Consider the following 21,831-nt stretch of genomic DNA (forward strand, 5'->3'; position numbering starts at 1 on the left):
TGTATCTCTGCTATTTTTGAATAGCCAAAGAAATCTTAAAATGACACAGATACCTTCCAGGTCTAAATGGGTTAAAAATGATGACACATTTTAATGATCTGCACACTACAGTGCTAAGGTAATTTTATACTATTCTATTATCCTGCATGTTTATTCTGTCCTATAAATAGAAGAACAGTGTATTCATGTATTCTTCTCGTTGTTCTTTTATTTTTTTATGATCGCAGCTCCCCAGTTGTCAGCCCTGCCTCTGGACAGCAGTCTATTGGTGCCCCCCAAGCCACAGTCTCCGCCAGCCTCCACGTCGCCAACCCAGCCTGCGTCTTCTGGCCAGCCCCAGGCCCCTAGCCTCGGGGGCCCTGACGGAGAGGTGGCTCCGGGGGCCCACAGCTCAGGAAACACTCCAACCCCAACTGGAGCTGCCTCGGGGCAGCCGGGAGACACCGCCCAAGGAGGGACCAACGAGTCTAAAGGGCCTCCTAGTTCCACGTCGCCAACCAGCGCATCAGCAGAACACCTTGAATTGTAAGTTCCATCAACTCGAGGAACATTGTCTATTGCTATGCTAACGTGTTGACACACATGCATGCTATTCCCTCTGACAAGTTGTGCAGAACCACGCGCCGTTTGTTTATATTGGCTACACTGTTCTTTGCCTGGGTAGAAGTGATGTGCGCGTGCTTGCAGCCAGTCGGTTCACATTATGTTGTACAGTAGCTAGTAGGGCATTAACAGAATAATCTAATATTCGAATATTCGACTATCAAACCACTATTCGACCACTGTACATCAAAGTCGATTATTCGAGAAGAAAAAAAAGTGGCTTTTCTACAGCAGACACGCAGCTGTGAGCTCTGGTGTTGGTAGTTTCATGGTTGATTGTTGTCAAATCATTTCATACTGTATGTGAGCTTGTGCCTAGGGCTGTCCCCTAATTATTAATTAATTAGTATTATTATAATTTTAATAATCAAATCGATGAATCGAATATTCGAATACTTATAGGTCGAATAAGTCGAATGCTAAACATCACTATTCGTGAATGCCCTAGTAGCTAGCCCTCTCATGTTAGCTAGCCTAACACACATCTCATTGTCAAGTACTACGTGCACTTTGTAAACCGATGATAACCTATTCCGTCCCCCACGGCTTGCCAATAACTCGGACCATCGGCCATCGGCTGCTACGAGGGCCCTCGCTTGTCTAGCGGCTTGCTGGGGCGCGCCTCGCGAGTCTCAAGGCCTCTCTGTCGGCACGACTGCCTTGTTTTCAAGTGCCGTAAAAATCACAATGATGGGGGCGTGGTTTGCATTATTTGTTAGAGGGTATATCATACACGCTGTTGAAGGGAATGCCCTGATGTTAGAGTATAATGCTGTGTGGTCACTCTTCAACCAGCCATAAATACAGTATGATACATAAGTCATGTAAACTTCTTCTAATAGTTAGGATGGGTAAATGCAGAGGACAATTTTAATGTATTATTATTACTACTACTATTGCTATTATGTACTGTACACACATCCCTTGTGTCATGTTAATGATTGATTTGTGTTATCTTATTACCTCCTATGCAGCCTGGCAGAGCAAGCCAGAATTGGAATTGGCATCCCCACGCTGCCTGACTCAGTGGACAGCCATACTCTCATACCAGCCATCGTTATTTATATAGTAGACCCGTTCCTCTGCTCTGACGGAGCAGATGGAGGAGGCGAGGACGACGACGGGGAAGAGGTGGAGACGGGAAGCATTTGGCTCCTAGGGCTGCTGCGATGCTATACGGAAATGCTGCAGACGCTGCCTGAGAGCATGAGACCAGCCCTGGTCCTGCAGGTGAGTTTTATGCACCACATTCAAAGCAACTCCTCTTAACCCATTAAGACCTGTGGCCGATTCTACAAATACCCTCTAAATCCTAACAGTTTTCTGAAAAACGTACGTTGCTATTTCAGTGGTGGTGCCCGCAGACCCCCCCATCTCAAAGTATTATGTTCCAGGGACCCCCAGATTTGAGTTAAACATTTTTATATTCAAAGTCACACATTTTCATGATTAAAGAAAAATAGCAGATCTACAAGCTCATAGCGCGGCACGAAGTGACGCGCTATGAGCTTGTATATCTGCTATTTTTGAATACCGGTAGCCAAAGTATAAAATAATGCTCAAATAAGCTCAAATCTAAAATGACACGGATGCTTTCCCGGTCTTAATGGGTTAAAATAATTTGTGTTTTACCTTCTAAAGTGCTCTGACTAAACTTTGAATATTTCCTGGCAATACATAATTTACAAATCATGAAAGCCAATATTATTTTCTTTAAAAAAAAGTTGATGATCATTGGCAGATGACCACGATTAATAGTTCAAAACCTATGCATGGTAACATGTTAATCAATAATTTACTTATCAGTTATTGAGTTCAATATCTAATATATAACGTTTCATGTGATTGACGATGACTGAGTCATTGAGCATTTGATTTGACTGAGTATCTTCAAAAGGAAAATATGACATGGTACATATTGGGATTTATACTAGTACTATAACTTAAATGACCTATGCTTGATTTGGGCTGACTGTTGTAGTGCTATCATCTTTCATCACCTACTGTCTTAAAATGATAAACATGTATTATTCAGATCCATTCTTTCCTCCTTACCTTCACCAGGTGGTACCGTGTCACTACCTGCTCCATCCGGCCAGTGGAGAGAGTCATCTCTACTTGCAGCACCTGCGATCCCTGGCCTTCTCCTGCTATTCCCAGTGCAGACGCCTTCTGTCCACAAAGACAAACATCAAGTCTCAGACAGGCTTTGGGCCTGTGTCCACTGTTAGCTCAGTGCTTAAGGGTCCAGAGGTAGGCGCCAGTAAATTAATGTTTGGCTGAATATACTAAACCAAACCAGGAATAAATAATCTTAGTTTAGAGAGTTTGGGCCCTATTTTGTGCCTAAGTCAAGTCGCCTTAGCCACTATTTGGGGCAAGGGGGCGTTCCTGTGGCCAAGTTGCTATCTTCCGACACCAGCCTTATCCCTAAAACACCTGCGCTACCCGTTACATTATGCATGGGTGTGGTTTGGGCGTTACATTAATAAAACCAATCACCATGCCAGCTGCCATTGCCTTAAACAGAAGACTGCACAATCTTATGGTCTCTCCCTCTTTGCCCATGGAAGAGCGACGTTGCCTTGGAATATAAAGAGCAGTGGTCTCCCTACTCTTCCATTGAGAAATGTAGACCCTGGTTTTGTGTAGGACACCTACTGGTGGACAAGTAGTACTGTACCTCAAACTCATAGGTGCATCACTCCTGCACAAGCAGGGACTTCCTTTTGGCAGTGTAGTAGAAATTTAGTCTCCTATGCGGGAGACCCAAGTTTGAATCGCGGATAGACAATGAAACATATGGATTGCAGCTTTAAAAACAAAGAAAACACATGCTTACTTATTATCTCTCTCCTTTCCTTTCAGCATCCCAGTCCCCTGCAGCTGTATTGTCCGCCGTTCATCCTGGGTCCCACCCGTCCCAACTTAAAGCAGCCAGAACCAGGAGAGGTGTGGGCAGAGATTCCACCCAAGTACAACGTGTTGTTTGTAGGCTACTGTCTGTCTCTGGACCAGCGCTGGATCCTGGTATCCTGCACTGACCAGCAGGGGGAACTCTTGGAGACCAGTGTCATCAACATTGATGTACCCAACAGGTACTTATCAGTGCTCATCAATGCTGAATCATAATAATGGTCTGTAACATGTTGTTGTTAATTTTGTGCACTACTGCTCTCCTCTTGAACAGTTAAGTCTTGGAAAATTGATTTATTTTCTTTTTTTATTATCCAAAAATGATATGAAAAATACTTGACATCTATGATTCATTCCTGTTCCTTGTCACAACCTGGGTGTATTTGGACAAGGTTCCTTCACTTTAAAATTAGCATTAATGATGTATTATTTTAATGTTTCTTTGCACTTGTCATCAGAGCACGGCGGCCCAAGGTGTCAGCCAGGAAGATGGGCCTACAGAAGTTATGGGAATGGTGTGTGGGGATCATCCAAATGACATCGCTGCCGTGGAGGATTGTAATTGGTCGACTGGGAAGATTGGGACATGGTGAATTGAAAGGTGAGGTGTCAGTTGAAAGCCAGCATTGTGCTTCATAAAGTAGGTAATAAAATTGTTAATAAGACTTATGTTTCCTTGATGGGCCATCATTTATAAGACTGTGTCTGAATAACCTTGATCTTCATTGAAATTGTATTATGTTTTTTTCTCTTTCTACAAAGTTACATTTACAACTACAATTCAGGCATTTATCAGACGCTCTTATCCAGAGCGACTTACAAGTTGTAAGATCAGAGTAAACGGCATGAACCCTAGTCAACAAACCATAGGGTAAATGCTCAAGTAAACAGAGGGCAAAGAAAACAATGTAGTGCTACAAAGTAACTACTGTAGGATGCCAGGTAAACGCCCAATCTAGCAACATGTCTAAACAACAGGCTATCTAAATGACATTCTTACCATTATGTGGTCAAGCAAATATGTTTTCGGTGTGACCGGTGAGAAAGTATAAATCTGGAAGAATTCTTCAGGATGCACAGCCTAGTGTTGCTCACTATACTTACTTTTCTTCCTATTTTCAGCGTTTCAACTAGGTTTAGGATATGTACTGTAAGAGCACACAGTACAGTGTCACTGCATTGATCTGACCTTGTCTATCTTTCTCTCTGCCTCCTTCAGTCTGACTCATCTCCCTCCTGGAAAACACACACAACCACACACACAACCACACACACACACACACACGCACGCACGCACGCACGTACGCACGCACGCACACACACACACACACACACACACACACACTCCAACAAAATATTAAACTTATGCCCCTCTCTCTCTCTCTCTCTCTCTCTCTCTCTCTCTCTCTCTCTCTCTCTCTCTCTCTCTCTCTCTCTCTCTACCAGACTGGAGCTCCCTCCTTGGGGAGCATTCACTCCTGTCCATCAGTCGTCAGCTGAGGGACACGTGTCGTATGTGTGGGATCTCGTCTACGGACTCACCCTCCATCCTCAGTGCCTGCCTGGTGGCCATGGAGCCGCAGGGCTCCTTCGTGGTCATGCCTGGTCAGTACACTGCTGATGATGATGAGAGTGATGATGATGATCATGTTAATAGATATTCGTAATTTCATATTCATAGCATACATGCACACGCAAAGGTACTGGAGCTATAGAACACGTCTAAGCCAAATGTTATACTTTGTTGTCTCCGCCAGGCCGAAAGGCATGGCGAGAGAGTATGTTTTTCCGTCCGTCCGTCCGTCCGTCCGTCCATGTGTCCGTGTGTCCGTGTGTCCGTGTGTCCGTGTGTCCTGTCCGTGTGTTACCTGCTAATCTCCGGCACCGTTGGCCCGGTCGCTGCGAAACTGTGTACACCCACTCCCTGGATGCCAATTCAGAACCTCTGCCCCACATTTTTCACACGGGCCTGTCATAGCGCCACCAGGAGGCCAATTTGTGCAAAACCCATTTTTTCCCATTACACCTACAGCTTTTAACCAAACGTCATGCAAATCGGTACACAGTATCTCTATAGTCATGTGATCAACCCGGATCTGTCCGATTTCCCATATTCCATCCTCATTGGCTAAGGTTGGCTTCTAAAGTTTGCAGGATTGGTCCGTTTTGAACAAACTGCCTCAAATCATGAACGCCGCTTGCCATTTCCATAAAATTGCACACGCACATTCCCACTAGGCCGAGGAAGAAATGCCGCTTGAACATTTTCAAATCAGCCTCATGGTGGCGCTATAACAGGTCGATTTGCATTTTTAACTATAACTGCACCGATCTGCGTGAAACTTTGCACGCACACTCCCTAGAGGCCAAGGAAAAACATCTGCACTGCATTTTTCATATCTGATTTTTACAGCGCCACCAGGAGGCCGACTTATGTAAAATACATTTTTGGAGATTATTCCTTCAGATTCTGTCCAAAAAACACGCAAATTGGTACACAGTATCTCCATAGTCATGTGATTCTGATGGATCTGTCCGATATTTCATATTCCATCCTATTTGGCTTACAGTGGCTTCCAAAGTTTGCAGGATTGGTCAGTTTTGAACAAAATGCCTCAAAACATGAACGCAGTGTGCAATTTCCGTGAAATTTTGCATGCAGATTCCCACTAGGCCGAGGAAGAAATGCCCCCCTTTTCACATTGGGGTTTTTGCATTTTTATGTGGTGAAATTGCAGGAAGTTGCGAAATATGCGGAAAGTTGTGAAATATGCGGCAATATGCGAAATATTGAAATATGTGAAAAGTTGCGAAAACTACGAAATATGTGAAAAGTTGCGAAATATGCGATGCGAAGCACATTATGCGATGCGCATATTATGTGATGCGCATTTTATGTGACGCGATGCACATTTTATGCGATGCAGCCTTTTTGAAAAAAACTTACCCTGCATAATTATGCGCCATTTTGCTGATTATGCGGTAAATTATGCGATCGCAAAATCACATTTTTCTGGAGGGTCTAAGTTATATGACACATCAGCTAAATGTGGCTGAGTGATGGTGTGGTGGTCTAAGCATCAGACTCTCAGTGCAGAGATTACATGTTCAAATCCCAGTCATTCTATGGTTCATTGCTTTTCAACTTTACTAACTGAAGGCTGACATATAAACACTTCCAGAGTACGAAGAGCCATACTATGTGTATGTGAGTGGCTGAGAGATGGTGTAGCGGTTTGAAGATCAGACTCTCAGCATGGAGATGCCATGTTCAATTCCCAGTCATTGTATGGTTCATTGCTTTTCAACTTTACTAAGTGAAAGCTGACATATAAACACTTCAAGAGTACGAAGAGACGTACGATGGGAGTGGCTGAGAGATGGTGTAGCGGTCTGAAGATCAGTCTCTCAGCATGGAAATGCCATGTTCAAATCCAAGTCATTCTATGATTCATTGCTTTTCAACTTCTGACATATAAACACTTCAAGACTACGAAGAGATATATTGTGGGAGTTTCTGAGAGATGGGGTAGTGGTCTAAAGGTCGGACTTTCAGCACAGAGTTCCATGTTCAAATCCCAGTCGTCCCATACTTCAAAGTTGTAGTACTTAGGCCAAAATACAAAAAAGCAAGTCAAAAGCATGAAGAGACATGTGATGGGAGTGGCTAAGAGATGCGGTAGTGGTCTGAAGTTTGGACTCTCAGCAGAGAGGTTCCATGTTCAAATCCCAGTCGTCCCATACTTCAAAGTCGTAGTACTTTGAAATTTTCAAGGCCAAAATACAAAAAAGAAAGTCAAAAGCACGAAGAGACATGTGAAGGGAGTGGCTGAGAGATGGGGTAGTGGTCTGAAGGTTGGACTCTCAGCACAGTGGTTCCATGTTTAAATCCCTGTTGTCCAAAACTTCAAAGTTGTGGTACTTTGACATTTTCAAGGCCAAAATACAAAAAAGCAAGTCAAAAGCACGAAGAGACATGTGAAGGGAATGACTGAGAGATGGGGTAGTGGTCTAAAGGTCGGACTGTCAGCATAGAGGTTCCATGTTCAAATCCCAGTTTTCCAATACTTCAAAGTTGTAGAAGTTTGAAATTTTCAAGGCCAAAATACAAAAAAGCAAGTCAAAAGCACGAAGAGACATGGGAAGGCAGTGGCTGAGAGATGGGGTAGTGGTCTAAAGGTCGGACTCTCAGCGCAGAGGTTCCATGTTCACATCCCAGTCGTCCCATACTTCAAAGTAGTAGTACTTTGAAATTTTCTAGGCCAAAATACAAAAAAGCAAGTCAAAAGCACAAAGAGACACCTGCTGAGGGCCCAAAGGTGCGTTGGCGCAGTGGTGTAGTGCGCTTGATCGGTTGCCTCTGCTACAGACAGTTCGCAGGTTCAAGTCCCATGCCATCAATGTACTGGAGGACCATCGGTGGGACCGTGTCCCTCCCCTGTTTCCTGATAGTTAAAGGTGGGGGGTTATGTCTGAAAGAACTCTGCCCAGCTAAGGTTTTACAGAGAGACATTTTAGGTCTCGCGAAGTCATTGGGCTCAGAGGCACCAAAACCATTTGATCCCAAAAAACACCCTGCTGAGCTTCTGTAATCAGCCCAATGAGTTCACGATACCTACAATTTCTATCTGTAAAACCTTAGCTGGGCGGAGTTCTTTCAGACATAACCCCCCCACCTTTAACTATCAGGAAACAGGGGAGGGACACGGTCCCACCGATGGTCCTCCAGTACATTGATGGCATGGGACTTGAACCTGCGAACTGTCTCTAGCAGATGCAACCGATCAAGCGCACTACACCACTGCGCCAACGCACCTTTGGGCCCTCAACAGGTGTCTCTTCGTGCTTTTGACTTGCTTTTTTGTATTTTGGCCTTGAAAATGTCAAAGTACTACAACTTTGAAGAATGGGACGGCTGGGATTTGAACATGGAACCTTTGTGCTGAGAGTCCAACCTTTAGACCACTACCCCATCTCTCAGCCACTCCCTTCACATGTCTCTTCGTGCTCTTGACTTGCTTTTTGGCCTTGAAAATTTCAAAGCACTACAACTTTGAAGTATGGGACGACAGGGATTTGAACATGGAACATCTCGCCTGTGCTGAGAGTCCAACCTTTAGACCACTACCCCATCTCTCAGCCACTCCCTTCACATGTCTCTTCGTGCTCTTGACTTGCGTTTTGGCCTTGAAAATGTCAAAGTACTACAACTTTGAAATATGGGACTTGAACATGGAACCTCTGTGCTGAGAGTCCGACATTCAGACCACTACCCCATCTCTCAGCCACTCCCTTCACATGTCTCTTCGTGCTCTTGTCTTGCTTTTTGGCCTTGAAAATGTCAAAGTACTACAACTTTGAAATATGGGACTTGAACATGGAACCTCTGTGCTGAGAGTCCGACATTCAGACCAGTACCCCATCTCTTAGCCACTCCCTTCACATGTCTCTTCGTGGTCTTGACTTGCTTTTTGGCTTTGAAAATGTCAAAGTACTACAACTTTGAAGTACGGTACTTGAACATGGAACCTCTGTGCTGAAAGTCCGACCTTCAGACCACTACCCCATCTCTGAGCCACTCCCTTCACATGTCTCTTCGTGCTTTTGACTTGCCTTTTTGTATTTTGGCCTTGAAAATTTCAAAGTACTACAACTTTGAAGTATGGGACAACTGGGATGTGAACATGGAACCTCTGCGCTGAGCGTCCGACCTTGAGACCACTACCCCATCTCTCAGCCAACTGCTTTTTGGCCTTGAAAATTTCAAAGTACTACAACTTTGAAGTATGGGGCTTGAACATGGAATCTCTGTGCTGAGAGTCCGACCTTCAGATCACTACACCATCTCTCAGTCACTCCCTTCTCATGTCTCTTCGTGCTTTTGACTTGCTTTTTTGTATTTTGGCCTTGAAAATGTCAAAGTATTTTGAAGTATGGAACGACTGGGATTTGAACATGGAACCTCGGTGCTGAGAGTCTGATCACTATCCCACTACACCATCTCTCACTGACTGACAGCAGATGTCTCTTAGTACTCTTGACGTGTTATTTTATATGTCAGCCTTCAGTTTGTAAAGTTGAAAAGCAATGAACCATAGAAGGGCTGGGATTTGAACATGGAATCTCTATGCTGAGAGTCCGACCTTTAGACCACTGCACCATCTCTCAGCACTACCTTCACATGTGTCTTCGTGCTTTTGACTTGCTTTTTTGTATTTTGGCCTTGAAAAATCTCTCAGCCACTCCCATAATATATCTCTTCGTACTCTTGAAGTGTTTATATGTCAGCCTTCAGTTAGTAAAGTTGAAAAGCAATGAACCATAGAATGACTGGGCTTTGAATATGGCATCTTCATGCTGAGAGTCTGATCTTTAGACCGCTACACCATCTCTCAGCCACTCCCATTGTATGTATCTTCGTAGTCTGGAAGTGTTTATATGTCAGCCTTCAGTTAGTAAAGTTGAAAAGCAATGAACAATAGAATGACTGGGATTTGAACATGGCATCTCCATGCTGAGAGTCTGATCTTCAGACCGCTACACCATCTCTTAGCCACTCCCATCTTATGTCTCTTCGTACTTTGGAAGTGTTTATATGTCAGCCTTCAGTTAGTAAAGTTGAAAAGCAATGAACCATAGAATGACTGGGACTTGAACATGGCATCTCAATGTTGAGAGTCTGATCTTTAGACCGCTACACCATCTCTCAGGCACTCCCATCATATGTCTCTTCGTACTCTTGAAGTGTTTATATGTCAGCCTTCAGTTAGTAAAGTTGAAAAGCAATGAACCATAGAATGACTGGGATTTGAACATGGAATCTCTGCACTGAGACACCATCTCTCAGCCACTCCCATCATATGTCTCTTTGTATTCTTGAAGTGTTTATATGTCAGCCTTCAGTTAGTAAAGTTGAAATACGTCAGCATATAGAGCTTCATCATGTAACTTTACTATTCTACCCCGAATTTGTATTTTAGTGCTTTTTAGTTATTTTTTTGTAGTTTAGCTGGCAAAACTTGACAATTGAAACTCTCTGCTGAAAGACTGAGTATTACTACACCATTACTCAGTACTTTTGAAGTTTATTATTTCACATTCAAGTACAGTAGGTCTGGGACTTGAACATGGAAACCCAGTGCTGAGAGTTTGAGCATTAGTCCACTACACCATCACATGTTTAATGTATAGATGTAGTCTTCTAGTGCTTTAAAGTGTTCTTTTGGACTGAGCAGCAAAGCCCAGCTTCCCAGCTTGGCTTTGCTGGTCATTCCAGCCAGCCAGCTAGTTACTTTACACCACTGTTGTTCTTTAAATCTAATTATTTTGCTTGAAGAATTCTGTCACTAGTGAAAACGTGTTTTTTTTAATGTCAATAATTAAAGTAGCTAATAGCTATTCTTCTTCATAATAATTTTTTTTCAAAGTGATATACTGTAGTAGCAGTGACTGAGACAACAGACTGAAAAACAATGCTGTATAACTGAATGCGTGTGAGCGTGCATGCGCAACTGGTTGCAGCCCACATCACGTCACCTTTTGACCAATGTGGCCCCTACCCCAAAATGAGTTCGACACCCCTGCTATACAGGGTATCTGCACATTTCTAAAGTGACAGACTATACATTAAAATGGTCAAGCATTGGCAAAATTGTCTTCTGTCATTCACGGGGGAAAACTCTAAATGACAAAATTAGATTAATTGGAATGATTGGATTTGTTTTGACCAAAGATTTGACTATTGACGTCATTATAGTCTCCGCCAGGCTGAAAGGCATGGCGAGTGAGTATGTTTTTCCCCCTGTCCGTCCGTGTGTCCGTGTGTCCGTGTGTCCGTGTGTCCTGTCCGTGTGTTACCAGCTAATCTCCGGCACCTTTGGCCCGGTCGCTGCGAAACTGTGCACACCCACTCCCTGGATGCCAATTCAGAACCTCTGCATTTTTCACATGGGCCTGTCATAGCGCCACCAGGAGGCCGATTTGTGCTAAATAAAAAATTTCCCATTACACCTACAGCTTTTAACCAGACGTCATGCAAATCGGTACACAGTATCTCTATAGTCATGTGATCAACCCGGATCTGTCCGATTTCCCATATTGCATCCTCATTGGCTAAGGTTGGCTTCCAAAGTTTGCAGGATTGGTCCGTTTTGAACAAACTGCCTCAAATCATGAACGCAGCTTGCCATTTCCATAAAATTGCAAACGCACATTCCCACTAGGCCGAGGAAGAAATGCCACTTGAAATTTTTCAAATCAGCCTCATAGTGGCACTATAACAGGCCAATTTGCATTTTTAACTATAACTGCACCGATCTGCGTGAAACTTTGCATGCACACTCCCTAGAGGCCAAGGAAAAACATCTGCACTGCATTCTTCACATCTGCTTTTTACAGCGCCACCAGGAGGCCGACTTATGTAAAATACATTTTTGGAGATTATTCCTTCAGATTCTGTCCAAAAAACACGCACATTGGTACACTGTATCTCCATAGTCATGTGATTCTGATGGATCTGTCTTCCAAAGTTTGCAGGATTGGTCAGTTTTTAGCAAAATGCCTCAAAACATGAACGCAGTGTGCAATTTCCGTGAAACTTTGCATGCAGATTCCCACTAGGCCGAGGAAGAAATGCCCCCCTTTTCACATTCACATTGGAAGATTGAAAGATTGATGAAAATGTTTGAGCGCCACTGATATAGAAAAACATGTTTTTTCAGTTAACTGTTAGGATTTAAAAGACATTTGTAGAATCGGCCTCAGGTCTTAATGGGATAATTTATGTTCTTCTATTTTTCATGAATCCAGATGCAGTGACCATGGGCTCAGTGTTTGGTCGCAGCACAGCTCTCAACCTGCAGACGTCCCAGCTGAACACGCCCCAGGACGCATCCTGTACTCACATCCTGGTCTTCCCAACCTCTGCCACCACTCAGCTGGCTGCAAGTTCCTACCCCACCGAGGACAATGCTGGTGAGAAACATAATCATACTGTTAGCCCATTGGTTCTCAAACATTTTGCCTGAAGATTAGCTATTTTTCCAAATAGCTGAAATATAAAATAGGGCTTAAGTCCCTCATTTTGACACCCTGGAACCCCCTCAAGGACACCTGGGGGTGTTGAACGGTGTTGAACGGGAGGAGTAGGACAGAGGCGCTAGCTGCTGTATGTCTTCACTGGCAGGTGAGCCAGTAGGGTACAATATCAGTGGCAACGCAGAAAATTGTCATGACAGTTAATTGGCACGCCAACTGAAGAAACAACGGGTACAAATAATTGTCTATTCTAAATTTAGGGGGGGGGGGGGGGGGGCACTGCAGACACTGCTGTCTCTGATCACAGTTGTTTAGCAGATAAGTGGTCAGATTGAATTAAAACAAGCTAAATGGACTATTGGCTTGAATGACTTGCCATGAGAGCAGTGTGGATGTTTAGCAACATACTGTGTTAAATGTATTTATGTGATGGTTGGTAGACATATTTCCATCTTCCATAAAAAAGTCTTGTCAAGAGAACTCTGCAAAAGCCTTAGTATCAGTTATCGCAGGGACATTTACAAGGACAGATGGAAAGGAAACCAGTCACTGGAACATCTTTTACTCATTGAGTACTGTCTGTGTAATGTGCAAAGTGCGGGTGTCTTGTCTGAGAGAAACTGAAGGGACCCTGGCTTTCAAGTGCACACATCTTCGGATCGATTCTTCTCAGAGTTGGACGTGTGGAAGTCTTCTGCTTTCTCTACGAACAGTTTTGTTGCACGGGTCGTTTGATGTTATATGACATTGTCGGTAGCTTTACTTTCGACAGATTTAACCAAAGCTCTAGAATTCTCAATGAGAAGAGATGAGCGGACTCTGTCTAAAAAAATACACATCATTGTCATTATGAGGAATTGTTCTTGTGAACAGCTAGAGACAGGGATGAAGTGATCAGTGCATAAAACTATACGTATCTGTACTGTAGGTGAATCTCACTACACTACAGGATACTTTTCAGCTGTTTTAGTATGGCTGCAGGAGAAATACTTCCATGGACTATAAATGGCTAGTTCCAGTGTGTAATGCTATATTTTCTCAGTAGAATATCAAACAACATTTACAAGACACACTGGGTCTTTTGATTAAACTAAACCAGCAGGGTTATTGTGGTGGTTTAGTGTGGGTCCATGACTGTTTTCAGATTCCAAAATATGGTTTCCGTTTTTCCCCCTTGGTGCTTCGTGTGGCCATTGACCCCAGACAGTTATTTGCATAGCGAGAAGGTGAATATTTTGGTCAGATGGAATGTTACTTGTTTACTTTACTGTTTGAAATAGGGGTGAGAAAGTTGGGTTTCTCAAATGTGGTGAAAGGAATGGAGGCACGTTTTATTATTATAAGAGAAGGGAGCACCAGAGTTTGTGTCTGACTCCTGTCGTGTCCCACATGTCTCCCTTCTCTCTGACCTCGGGTTTCTCTAAAAATGTTTCGGTTTTTTTTTCGCAAAAAATGACAAAGACATAATATTACAAAAAAAGAAGATAGTGGAAGGAATGAGCAAGATAAATTGAAACATTTATTTTTTTATACAAATGAATGTTTCAATCTATCTTGCTCAACTTGAGAATCAACTTGACAATGAAAATAATCACATTCCAAAATTATTACTTTTAGTACAGTAACTGCGATGATAATTTCCATTGTCATTTTGACCTGCTATCTCCTAGGCTGGGGCTTATTACCTCAGGTTACAGTAGGTACAAAACCTAGTACACATTAAAGCCCCGGATGTTGACTAACGACTCAAATTGAATGAATGAATGTATTACACTTTTTACATTGAATACTAAAGATTTATCAAATGGCCTAGTCATTTAAATACTGAAGTTGCAGGCCTGGATTATACTAAACCCTTGTGCTGTACATAAGTCATTTGAACTGGTGGCCTTTGAAGGGACTGAACTCTGAACCCATGGGCTGTGTCAGTGCCACCTTTCCGAACATTGAATTATAGGGAACTTTGTTGACATCCAGAACTTTTTGAATAACTCTTCTCGTTTTTGTCCTGCAGATGACATGTTTGATCTGCCTTTCCCTGATGAACTGGAAAACGACATTGGACATGATATGATGTTGATCACAGGGAACCTCCATCCCTCCCCCAACACTTCCCCTGTCCCCTCCCCCGGCTCGCCCTCTGGCATGGGGATGGGATCCAACTTCCAGAACACCAGGGTGAGTCGAGGTCCATTGGAGAGAAATCAGCCTACAGTTTTTCCACGCTATAGCAAATGAAAATTTAGAGCAAAGGCAAATTCGACATGCCCACAAGCTTATCACTCAAAATAGCACAATGCGCAGCATTCCCCAAGCCTCATGTGTGTCAAAAGTAGGTCGTGTGACTTGGCTGTAAGTTGGGAGCCACTAGGCTCACTTTAAGATTCAAAGATTCAAAGATTCAAGATTCAAAGAGTTTATTTGTCACTCACTCATACAAAGTACAAGCAGCAGCGGAATGTTGGTGTGACATGTTCCTCAGACTGTGATAACAATATATAACAAGAGATAATATGGGTATAATATAAATAATACAGGTTAAAAAGCTGACAAGTAAAACCTTTAGTAGCAATGGAGAGTGTACAGAATATGAAGGGAGAATACTTTAGCAGGATATACTGTATATACCAGTGGTTCTGAAAGTGGGGTCCGGGGACCCCCAGGGGTCCTTGACATGAAAAGATTTGAGAACCACTGGAATATACAGTAAATAGTAAATAGATTGTGCAAGTACAATATGTGCAAAGTACAATATCTGCAGGGGATTTGTCCCAAACAAAAAAGAGAATAAAGAGTGTGTGTGCTCTGTTGTGAGAAAAAAGGGGTGTTTATAGATGGAAGGCGTTTGACCTGGCTGTTTGGACATTGTTCAGGGCTCTGAGCCTCAGGGGGAAAACTCTTGCTGTTCACAGTACCGAATCCCTGCCTGTTCAGACATTATAAGTTGCTCTACATAAGAGGATTAGCTAAATTCCTAAAATATAAAAATCGTGTAATAATAATAATCTCTAGTAATCACATTTTATGGAACACATTATCCTAACTGGACTATTACCATCTGCTATTGAAAATAATTACTTTGGATGGGATTACAGAATAAGGTGCTAATAAAAAAATCCTACCCCTTTGTTCCCCCTGTGTATCCAGAGCCAGGGTGAGCGCTTATTGTCCCGGGACAATCCACCAGAGGAACTCAAGCAGCAGCCACTGGCGTTGGGCTACTATGTCTCTACAGCACAGGCAGATGGACTACCTCACTGGTTCTGGGCCTCCTGCCCACAGGCACAGAGCCAGTGTCCACTTTTCCTCAAGGTATGGAAAATACTGCATGCGTAAGGGGAAAGTAAAGCCTGATTCATAGCAAAGATGCTCGATGGAGAAGATAGGGCAATCCAAGCCTCGCCAGCGGTACGAAATGATATACGCGTCTGGTCTCGTAAGTGGGTGTGGTCACCCCACGTGAACGTCGCATAGGCATTGTTTGTTGTCAGGTCTGTCTGAAAAATCCCATTTTAGTGTCAGAATGTTTCGGAGCACAGGTGGCTTGTGAAGAATGGGTCCAATATTTACTTCAGTGAGCATGGAGAGAAAGAACGGGCCACAATCTGTGCTCACGGTCACTTCCCCCATTGGGATTAATGACTCGGGACAGCCGCTGGTCTCCTAAAGGGGCAGAGCACCCACATTACACAGATACTGGACATGACTCGAGGTTGTGGTGTCTCAGTTTCATCCATCTCTGTTTACACTTTGTCCTACGGCGGTATAGCTTGCCAAAAGTAACCGATCTACAAGCTCATGACATGTCGAATTGCAATGCGTTGTGAGCTTGTAGATCTGCTATTTTAGGTGAGCAACAGTGTCATATGACGGAGTGAAATTGTAAGAACAGTGCCATGTGGGCACTTTAAGAGAGAACGCACACACCATGGACTGTCCTATGAAGTGCTGTAGTGGAAAATGTAATAAAAACTGTTATTGTAATTTTTTTCAAGATATTACATATAATAGATTCTGTGAATGTGAATGTGAGCAAAAAAAGCACTGGTCTTTCAAATGACTGGTGTTAATAACAGTGTCCTTAATGATCAAAAAGTAGCATCCCTCAAATTTGAAAGGGGAGCAGTTGCTCTGCTGCTTGATTTATTACTCAGGTGCCAAGTTGCCAACCTGAATTGGCACAGTAATTAGACAGTCTCAGGCTGTAAACAGTAACACAGCTGCACTGAAAGTTCCAACCTTTGTGAACATCCACTTTGTAACTGTTGCCCTGGAAAACGACAAACTATCAGAGTAACAGCTGTTACTCAGCCAGCTGTAGCTAGCCGACAGAAAAAATGTCCATATGATTTTTATCTTCCATTATTGCTGTGAACCCACCGCTTCCTAATGGTGTAAACAGCTGACCAGATATTGACATGGGTTTTCACATGCCTCGTCCTATAACAATTGACAGTTGAAACTGTAAAATGGTAAATGGCCTGCATTTCTGTAGTGCATTTCTGTAGTGCGTTTATCCATTGCGCTTTACACTGACCCATTCACACACTAATGGCGACAGTGGAGGCAACCATGGAGGCTCATCAGGAGCAGTTAGGGTTTCAGTTTATTTGCCCAAGGACACTTCGACACAAAGCCAGGAGGACTCGGGCATCAAACCAGGAACCTTCTGGTTCCTAAGTGGCCGCTCTACCTCCTGAGCCAGCGTCTAGATCACAGGTCTTCAACAGGGAGTCCGGGACCCCCAGGGGGTCCTCAGAGTTACTACAGGGGGCCGCATTAATCACTTGAGCCCTAGCATCCCTATAATAGCCGATCCGAAATAATAGCCGAAAATAGCCGATCTACAAGCTCACATTGTGAGCTTGCTATTTTCGGCAAAGTGGTTTGGTGTCGAGGGAAAAAGGTACAGAGCCAAAAGTACAGAGCCAATAGATCAAGTTTACTAAGTATTGAGGGTTTAAGTGGTTAAATGTTTGAAATAAACAAAAAACATTAATTTACACATCACTGATAGTCAATGAAGTGATCTATGAAATCTATGAAAAGGTTTAACCTGCAACACAATGTTATACAATGTGTAGTGGTGGGGTCCCTGCTTCATCTCTCTCTCTCAGCTAAGGGGTCCTTGGCCTGACAAACGTTGAAGACCCTTGGTCTAGAATCTAGATTGTACAGTATATTTACTGCTCATGTTTCCTCTCTTCAGGCCTCACTTCACCACCATATCTCCATTACCCAGTCAGAGGAGATGCTGACGGAAAAAAACAAGAAAACTCCACATCCTCATCCTCTGGACTCCAAAACCACCTCTGATGTACTCAGGTTAGGACACATGCTGTTAAAACCTCACAATGTTTCCATCTTTCCCTTTAACCCATTCAATCCGGGAATCCCATTCAATCTGTCTCACTTTAGATTTCTTTGGCTGTTCAAAAATAGCAGATATACAAGCTCATAGCGCGGAAAATGGGTGCAAATCTTTGAATATAATGTTTTTAAAGCGAACATTTGTAACTCAAATCTCCGCTTCAAATCGAGCTTAAGTGGTTCACTTCACTTCACTTCACTTCACTTTGCAGGTTTTTATTTTTGGTCATTTGAACACTATGCAAATTTCTTAAAACAACAGCAGCAATAATACATGACATAGTTGTGACCAAAAAAAGGTATAGGCTGAAGCTACATAGCTTATATTGCCTACCCTTTCAACATAAAATACATCCATGACAATCAAAGAAAAACAATGTAATTCTCACAAAAGTTAAATTAGAAGGAGAAGAAAAAAGAATACAGAGAAAAACAGGACAAAGGTTTTGGCTTCATAATACAATGCATGTTCACATATATGGTTATACATGTGAATACATGATTTGTTATTTTTACTTTCTTTTTTGTATCTATTTTTGTATACTTTTTTGTTTTATTCTCTGTTTTATTTCTATTATTATACAATATCATTATATAACAATCAAAATAATACATGATCACACTAGCTCTTTATACTTATTTATAATATTTGTTTTAAACATTTTTTTAAAGACAAAGATCGATCTACACCTCCTCAATTCATTATCGCAACAGCTCCACAAACGTACTCCTTTTACTGATACACAGTGTTGTTTAGTATTGGTTCTTGCCCATGTTGTTTCAAACATACCAGTGTTTCTAAGTTCATAATGGGTGTTTTTGGTCTCGAACAGCCTCTGAAGACAGTCTGGAAGTAAGTTATTGTAAGCTTTGAACATAATTAACAGGGTTTGGAGAACAACCATATCCCCACATTTTAACGTGTGTAAATTTATGAATAAGTCCTCTTAATTATTCGTATAACTCTTTTCTGTAGAATAAAAATTGGTTTAACGTTGGTTTTGTAAGTATTTCCCCATACCTCCACACAGTATGTCATGTAGGGAACTATAAGGGAACAATACAGTAAGTATAATGAGTTTTGGTTTAAAATTTATTTTGAATTTTGGTTAATGATCAATTCCCTTCAGAGCAGGATTTTTTGAATGTCTGCTTGACGATGCTTTTTATTGAAAACGGTTCATTTATTCATAACGCCCAAGACCATAACAGAGAATATTTGAATCCTCTCTCTCTCTCTCTCTCTCTCTCTCTCTCTCTCTCTCTCTCTCTCTCTCTCAAAAAGGTTCTCATTAATCTAATAGGGTAACAGAGTTGACGGAGATAATTAGTTTTCATTATAACAGGGTTTCTTGATCATTTTCTAATACTTTTCTGTTTTATGCTATTCCAAACCCACAGATATGTGTTGGAGCAGTACAACGCCCTCTCCTGGCTGACATGTACCCCTGCTACACAAGACCGTCGGTCCTGCCTGCCCGTCCACTTGGCTGTCCTTACACAGATGTACAATGCCATCCTGAATATGCTGTAGCTATACAGTACACGGGGGCTAATGGCAACCTCGTGGAATTGACTGCTAACCGCAATCTACTGTGTGCCTACACTTCCCTTTTCTGGGCACCAGAGAGCGGCAGAGACCCCTTTGTTGTCGAGGGTGGATTTGGAATATTAGTGGCCAAAGACGGGACAGGGCTATGGGTTAGGCTTTCCAACCGACGGCAGGGGGAGTAATATGCCTATGTACAAGATGATGTTTTAAAACTTAATCAGCCAGAAGAACGGCCACACCCAGTGCAATTTGTATCTTCTAAACGCGTCCTTTCTGCAACATTGTACAGTTGGAGCTATTTTAGTATGCCGTTTATAATGACATATCACTTTTGTCTGATATAGCATTACTTTAAAAGATCATCATCCACACGGAGGCACTTATTAAGGGCATTTAAGCCTGCTTGGATGACATTTTAAAGGGGCTCGTAGAGGATTATTCTCACCTTCACCTGTGAAAAGAGACGTGTGTGTAAGACCCCTTTAGTCAATACTGCACAACCAGCAAAATGACTTGACTGCAGCAACATATTGCTTTGTTACATCAATGATGTTTGTTTATGTTTGTAAGAAACTGAGGTTTTAGGGACTTTAGTACTGAAATTATAACCTTTGCTCTGAATAAGGGCAAAGGTCATGATTTCATCCAAAGGGAGAGCAGTTAATTATGGCACTTTTTACTCACTTTCCAAAGTGACAATTGTATTGTTGTAGATATAAACGCAATGAATATTTGACCAGTTCATGCATAAATGTTTATAATGTAAGACTTGCATTTGCAAAGAATTGAGACTTATTTTTTAATATTTAAAAAACAAAAAGAAGAAAGAAAATTTGAAAGTTTTTTTTCCCAATTTACTAGCAATTCTCATGGGATAAGAAATACATTGAATTGTCATTTTAAGGAAATTGTGAAGATGCCATATTTATATAAAGTATATCATGTCATATAAATTCACATGTAAATAAATATATATTACCTCTTTCAAGCAGCAGATAAAGAAGATGGTGACGGATAAAACCATCTCTTAAAAAGTGAACACAATATAAAACTTTTTTTCCAGACATTGTTTTACATTATTTTAGTTCTACATATTTTTGTTTTGTTTATTATTTTCTATGAGTACTGAAAATGGTATCTTAGCTTTTTATTTAATGAGTTTAAGTTAATAAACCTATTGATGCAGGAGACATATATTTATAAAATGTTTCTCTTCCTGCCAAATAAACTTGAAATAGGCAATAGATTACTATAATATTTGAATATTGCAAAGTCGTTGCATATTTAAGAAACATGCTTTATTTCATTGGCCTTCCCAAATGATGTCAAGCCAACCATCAGAAAAGCCTGTTTCTTGACCTTCACTACGCAGTCTGCTATTTGTACAATTGGTAGCATGTTTGTATATACACTTTCCAGCTGTGTTTTTTGGAATTTCTTAAAGCTGTACATTTCATGCTGTTTGGTTTACTTTCAAGTGATTCCTACAAAAGTATTTTTGCTGTTGGTTTTTTAAAATATACAGTATACATTACAAAATTTCACTCAAATTACCGCAGAGAGGTAAATTGCCAAGTAAATATTACTCATACAGGCGAAAGGTGAGTTTGCAAAAAAATTGTTACATCTGCCATCAGTTTAAATATCGAACAGATTCAACTTAGAAATCTGTGACTTTTACACTTGTTTTTTTTAGTAAATTATTAAAACTTGTCAAAATGATCATGTCTTGAGTGATCTCTTTTCTACAGGTAAAGCTACAATTTATTTTTCTTTTTTCTTTTGATAAATAGGTTTCTTCCTATATTTTCCTCATGCCTTTGTCCTTTTACATTGATATTTGCTGCTTCAAGATCTTTTCTATAAATATGCAATACTAGATGTTATCTGGCTACTGTAGATGTTATCTGGCAGCAACGGAAATAGCAGATCTACAAGCTCGCAAACGTGGGTCCGCAACGCGTCGTGAGCTTGCAGATATGCTAGTTCCGGCACCATCTCGGCACGTTTGTCTTTGAGGCGTTTGTCTTTTTACATTGATATTTGCTGTTCAAAGATCTTTTCTATAAATTTGCAATACTAGATGTTATCTTGCTGTGTGTGCCTGCTTACAACCATCAACCTCGCAAATGAAATTGGGTTATGGTGTGTGACTGTGCGGTTTGTACAACAGTAATTCAATGATTCAAAGGAGGGTGATAAGCTTGTTACCACAGTGTGCTGTCAACGCGCAGAGCTGTGAGTGACATCATTAGCTTCCAACATCTGTTGTCCATATTGGAATCTGAGGACCAATTTAGACTAAGTCGTACAACGGTATACCCACGACCCACGGAAATAGCAGATCTACAAGC

The 21,831-nt window shown here is 41.8% G+C and overlaps 1 protein-coding gene across 2 annotated transcripts in view; it reads left to right on the plus strand.

Moving 5' to 3' along the window:
* The window catches only part of LOC308078110 (mediator of RNA polymerase II transcription subunit 13-like), a 150,997-nt gene extending 129,798 nt beyond the window's left edge, over window positions 1–21,199 (plus strand). For both annotated transcript variants that reach the window (XM_080419191.1, XM_080419192.1), the window contains exons 21-31: window positions 228–525; window positions 1,578–1,833; window positions 2,668–2,856; window positions 3,472–3,701; window positions 3,978–4,120; window positions 4,966–5,124; window positions 12,328–12,492; window positions 14,570–14,733; window positions 15,703–15,867; window positions 17,765–17,880; window positions 19,327–21,199. In XM_080419191.1, coding sequence (XP_080275317.1) covers window positions 228–525; window positions 1,578–1,833; window positions 2,668–2,856; window positions 3,472–3,701; window positions 3,978–4,120; window positions 4,966–5,124; window positions 12,328–12,492; window positions 14,570–14,733; window positions 15,703–15,867; window positions 17,765–17,880; window positions 19,327–19,459 — 2,018 coding nt within the window. In that variant the 3' untranslated portion in view covers window positions 19,460–21,199. The remainder of the gene's footprint in view (window positions 1–227; window positions 526–1,577; window positions 1,834–2,667; window positions 2,857–3,471; window positions 3,702–3,977; window positions 4,121–4,965; window positions 5,125–12,327; window positions 12,493–14,569; window positions 14,734–15,702; window positions 15,868–17,764; window positions 17,881–19,326) is intronic.
* The last annotated feature ends 632 nt before the right edge of the window (window positions 21,200–21,831 follow it).

The sequence above is a fragment of the Gymnoscopelus braueri genome, assembly GCF_963280865.1.
Source record: "Gymnoscopelus braueri genome assembly, chromosome: 22".
In the NCBI taxonomy this organism is placed as follows: domain Eukaryota; kingdom Metazoa; phylum Chordata; class Actinopteri; order Myctophiformes; family Myctophidae; genus Gymnoscopelus; species Gymnoscopelus braueri.